This window comes from Pteropus alecto, unplaced genomic scaffold (genome assembly GCF_000325575.1).
Source record: "Pteropus alecto unplaced genomic scaffold, ASM32557v1 scaffold15, whole genome shotgun sequence".
NCBI classification, from domain to species: Eukaryota; Metazoa; Chordata; class Mammalia; order Chiroptera; family Pteropodidae; genus Pteropus; species Pteropus alecto.
The window spans coordinates 1,072,242-1,077,665 of NW_006436286.1; the positions used below are offsets into that span (position 1 = coordinate 1,072,242).

The 5,424-nt window shown below is 58.5% G+C and overlaps 1 protein-coding gene across 1 annotated transcript in view; it reads right to left on the bottom strand.

Moving 5' to 3' along the window:
* Positions 1-2,284: 2,284 nt before the first annotated feature.
* The window catches only part of RBBP6 (RB binding protein 6, ubiquitin ligase), a 27,749-nt gene continuing 24,609 nt past the window's right edge, over positions 2,285-5,424 (bottom strand). The window contains 2 exon segments of the mRNA XM_025047243.1: positions 2,285-4,278; positions 4,677-5,424. The exon segment at positions 4,677-5,424 is cut by the window's right edge and continues 1,007 nt beyond it. Of these exon segments, the coding sequence (XP_024903011.1) occupies positions 2,700-4,278; positions 4,677-5,424 (2,327 nt within the window). The 3' untranslated portion in view covers positions 2,285-2,699.

A 5,424-nucleotide genomic window follows, 5' to 3' on the forward strand; every position in this document is an offset into this window, starting at 1 on the left:
TGGCAGTTTGGGGGACGGGGGACGGGGGGCGGCGCGCTCCCCATCTGGCTTAGCTCCCATTCCGTGTAGAGGAACAGCGTTCGCCAGGGAGTTAAAGGCAGCCCGGGGAGGGCAGACAGGGACACCTGCACAGGGCAGGTGCACAGACCACGCCCTCGCTCCCACCCCGGGGAGGGGCATGCCTCTGGGGCACCGGCTCGCAAAGTTCTTTCTTGGTCCGACTGTCAGGCTTCCCAGCGCCCTCGGCATGCAAAGCCACGAGTTCTCAGAAGGGCACTAGGTACCCTATCTACAGCTCAAGAATTATTGTCCTCCCTAGAAAAAGGGGACACACCACCGGTTTCCAGGGAGTCTGCGAAATTCCATCTTGTCAGTCCAAATGATGCAGTGCAAGCTCGGCGGGCGGCCGGGTTCCTCCCCAGATTCACGCCTGAGGCGCCCAGGCCGAGTGACAAGTACACGGAGCCCAGAGCACACGGTGGCGGTGTCCACCGCAGCACATCGGCACGCTCAGAGTTCTGCCAGGCATGGTCCTGGCAGGGCTGCCGCCTCCCGAGCCACCATGGGTTGTGGGGCAGGCGGGGCGGGGCGGGGCGGAGACTCCAACTGGACCACACAGCCCCGGGCAGGGGACAGCAAGCTCCGGATGGCAAACCCTGACAGGTCTCACGCTGTCCAGCCTCTCCGGGCGCAGGCTGAGGCGGGCCAGCCAGGTGCAGGCTTGTGGCCCCGGGGCGGGCTGGACCTTCGCGGGCAGCGGGGTTTGCTGCTCAAAGCAGCAGGCGACATCATGAGCCACCAGAAATTTTAAGGATAAAGTAAGTACAGGCACCCAGCACAGTGCCTGGCCAAGCTATTTCTTAAATTATCTTCCAAGTGTGATTTTGTTAAGCAGTATTCAGCACCCTCCCAAGTTTGGGGGTTAAGCTGCTGAGGTACAGCAACACAGACGAGGGGGAGGTTTTGGGGTGCTGCCATGTGGCTGAAATGGCACGATGTTGACAACCACAGGAAGAGAAGAGGAAGAAGAGTGAGCACAGGACGAGCTGGCACCTCAGGCCTCCGCAAGGCCGAGGGGGTGGAGCTAGAGACCAGGCTGTGGACGACACGCTGGGAGCGCGTCTAGGAGGGACCGGTCACAGGTGAGGTTAGCCCGGAAAGCGGCCCGAGGCGTGGCCTGGCCCGCAGTCCGTGAGGACCAGCTGGGCTCAGACACTGAAAGGCGACAAGCCTCGCTGGGAGTGACCCACACAAGGGGACGTGCGACAGGGTGAGTTCTGAGGGCCAGGGCCTCGGTGAGTGTGGGGTACGACCTGGACTTGGGGTCCAGATGCGTGTCAGGAGCGGTCTGCCCGCAGTGTCTGCAGGAGCGTGGTGCGTGCTGTGCCGTGCCATGCGTGGGGACGCGCCCGTGGGACTCGCCCTTTGGAGGAAAGGGGCTTTGACCTGAGGGCAGCACTTCCCACACGGCCCGTCCGGGGTGGCTGCCACGGCGCTGACGGCACCGTGTAACCGGTCTCTCTCCAGATGACTTGATCTTTTTCTTTAGATGTTAAACGCTACGTTAAAAAACATACTCAAGAAAGCATGTTTGAACACCGCACACCGCCTGAAACCAGGCGGGGCGAGCACGCACCCCCGCAGGCACCCCTCCCCGAGCAGCCGGCAGGCGGCTGCCGCTGTGGCCCTTCCCCTGCCCAGCCACCGTGGTCTTAGTCCCCGTTTACCGCCATGGCCCCGAAGCGCCGACACCGCGGTCCGCTCACGGCAGCCTCACCACAGGACACGTGTGGAACCGCAGCCAGGAGGGCCCTGCCCGGGCAGACTGGGGGCCGCGTGCTCCCTGGCACGTCCTCTTTGGCCGGCACCTCATCGGGGAATTTCATACTCACCTATCAGGGCTCCCAGAGAAACACACGACCATGAACAAGTCGCCATTCCTCACCCCGGAATTTCAAGTCCATGTGACCACACAAGTCGCCATTCCTCACCCCGGAATTTCAAGTCCAAACCTCTCGATTCCTATACAGACACCCATCTCGATTCATCGAGCCCGATCTGCGCTTGACCCCGATTTCTTACTCCCATACAGCTGGGTAACGATGCTTATGTCTGGCCACCTGCTACCAGCCCACAGACAAAGCACGTCTGCTATGTGTACTTAAGAATTCTGTATATTTGGTTCCCATACCTGTACCGGAGGCTCAAAGCCTACTTCGAATAGGGAAACTGGGCGAAGGAAAGACACGACCCCCCCTCTCTCCAAAGAATGCGGTACTCGGCATTTGAAAAGTTTACTGAAAACTTTTATTGTAATCAAAAAGTGACATAACGGGGTTGTGATGAATTCAGCAAATCGCTCTGCTGACGTTTCAGAACTGATACCAGTTTCTGCCAGGCAATTAAAAAAATCCAAATGTGAAAGTTTCACAGTACAGTAAACGCCACCCCAACTAATCGATGGTGGGTAAAAGGAATAGGCCCTAGCGAAACCGCTCATGTCACGTGGTCACAACTCACATTCTGTACAAAAGTTCGTGTTATAAAGCTCTGATGTAAAAATCAAACAATCAAGCAGCAATAGTTTAAGTGCAGCACAGGGTCTTCCATGTCGTTATTTACAAGGCTCGAGTCTCTTTACATTATAACAAAATTTAATACCGATGACTTAGTAATTAAGTCAACTTAAAATCTGCCGTCTACACGGTGGCAGATCGCGCTTTTTGGTCGTCTTTCTCCTTCTCCTTCTCCTTCTCCTTCTCCTTGCCCTTCTTCGACTTCTTCTTCTTGTGTTTGTGTTTCTGGCTCTTCTCCACGTCCGCGTCGGGGCCCGCGTGCTTCTTATGCTTCTTGTGCTTTTTATGCTTCTTGTGCTTTTTCTTTTCCTTCTTCTTCTTCTTCTTCTTGCTGTCCTGAGTCTCCGCAGAGCTGGCACTGCTACTGTGGCTCCGGGTCTGGCTCCCGGAAGGGCTGTGACTTCTGCTGGGACTGACGCTGGGGCTGCTCTGACTGTGGCTCCTGGCGACGGCCGTCTGGCTGGCGGCGGCCGCGTCCACGCCCTCTCGGACTTTCTCCGTCCCTTTATCTTTCGGCTCCTTGGAGACTTTCCCTGCAGCGTCTTCCTCCTTCACAGACACGTTGCTTTCGCTGTCGCTTTCGTTATAGTCTGGTTCGAAGGCAGCTTCGTCGGTTTCTCTGGTCAAGTCGGAAGAAAGCCGCGAAGAGTGACTCAACTGGGGTTTGGGCTTGGCCGCATTCTTGTCGCTCTGCCCGGTGACCTGCTGCTCCTTCTCCACCTGTGGGTCTGGCGGGTTCAGTACGTGAGGTAACTTAGTGCCACCGGACTCTTTACTGTTCCTCGCTTCTGCCACGTGCTTCTCACGCTCCTTACAAGGGACTTTGTCGACGGGCTTCGTCTCCTCACTCGGGCGTTTGGCGTCGTAGGTGGCTTTGTGATCGTGAGGTTTTTTGTCTCTCGAGGGACTGGAGTTGCTCTTTTTGGAGTCTCCCGTTCCCTTTTTGGGCACGTCCCTCTCCTCCCTCGGCTTCGCCTTCTGCCCGGGCGCAGGGTCTTTGCTCCGAGGGGGCGAGTCTTTCCGTCCCGCCTGCTCGCCCCTCTCGTCCCTGCGCTTGGAACCTGAGTGCGCCCTGTCGTCGTAGTCCGCCTTCCTGTCCCTGCTGGGCGTGAAGTCTTTGTGCGATGAGCCACGGCTGGAGTCGTGCTTACTTGGGGTCCTGGTCTCTTTGCAGGGCTGGGGCAAGCTTCGGGAGCCCCCCTGCTCGCTCGGACGCTCCGAGTTGCCCTCTTTCTCGGGCTGGCCGCTGTTCTTCCTCTTTTCAGGGTTCTCCTTCTCCACCGCGGAATGATCTCGATCTTTGCTTTTCCCTTTTTCACTCGACGCGGAGGTTTTCGAACTTCTGACCTCGGGCTGCGTGACGTCGTGGCTCGCGTCCTTGGGGGGCTTCTGGATTTTCTCCGACGGCTCGCCCTCTCTCTCGGCATACTTGACCGTGTTGGCCGGTTTGGTGCCGACGTTTTTTATCACACTGGCCGGTTTTCCGACGCTTGGGACAGGCTGCGTGGACTTCACGTCTTCCTCTTCGGATTCGAAGTCGTCTTTGTCCCATTTGGACTGAGGAACCTGGATCATGATGATGACGTCCTCGGCAGGAGCGGTGTTGTCGTTATTGTATTCTTCCATGGTCTTAATGACGGTTCGCTTCGCATCCGTCTTTTCTTCAGACTTCCTCACGGGACTGCCTCCGGTCGAACTCGTGCTAAAAAGAATTCAAACGTTTTTAACGAATGAGGAATTTACTATCATTAAACTCTGACAGGCAAAAAGGCCAAACTCGAAAAACGCGCTTTTCCCTCTCAAAAGCAATCGCTCTGCTCAGCTGCAGACATAAATGCGTGCGGCTCCCCTACCCCCCGTGACCCCATTTTTAACTTCTCCATCCCCGAGAGAACGGAGCAAATCGGCCTGATCACCGACACGAGTGTGCTCCTCTCTCTCTCACACACACACACGCTCACGCATGCAAACGCACGCACACGCACACACATTCGCGCACGCTCACACACATTCACACCTGCTGCTGTAAGAGGCTCCCGCGTGGCCAGAACCGGAGGCCGGCCGGCCCGCCCGCCACCCGCCGCCCGCCGCCCGCGGTACCTGGTGTAGTCCACGAGTGTGGAGCTGGGCCCCTCGGTCCCCGCCACCTTGCGCCTGGCCTTCCCCTTCGCCTTTTCTGGTTTCGCCTTGCCAGACGCCGACTCCACTTTCTCGGAGGGTTCCTTCGCGTTAGATACGTTTTCCGTGCTTCCTCCGATTTTTTTACCAGTTTCTCTGTTGAGCTTGATTTTCTTGGCGGGGGCGGTGGACGAGGACGTTTTGTCTTTTTCTGGGGTCCGGTCCATCTTCTCGACGTCCGGCTCCACCTTGCGCTTCGGCGACGGCTTTGCCATCTCCGCGGCCTCCAGTTTGGAGACCTTCAGCGACGAGGCCTCGAAGTCCCTGTCGCCGCCCTTCTCTTCCGCCTTCCGCTTCCTCTTCTCCGCCTTGCTGTCCGGCGGCTTCGCCTTCTCGCCGGGCTTCCTGGCCTTGTCGTCCTTGCCGGCGGGCTTTTCCTTTTCCGCCTTGCCGTCCTTGGCGGGCTCCTTCTTCGCCCTGTCCTCCTTGCCCGGCTTCGCGTCCTGGTGTTCTTTGGCCGGCTTGGAGTGCGCTCTCCTGGGGGTGCCGGCGGCCTTTTCGTCCCTCTGCGAGGAAGACGCCGGCTTCGCGCTGTCCGTCTTGGGCGCCTCCTCCTTGGCCCTTTTCGGCGGCGGCTCGGACCGAGGAGACCGTTCGCGCTCGCCCTCCGCTCTCTCCGGGGGCCCCTTGGCGGGTCTCGCGACACTCTCTCTCTTGGACACGGCGGAGC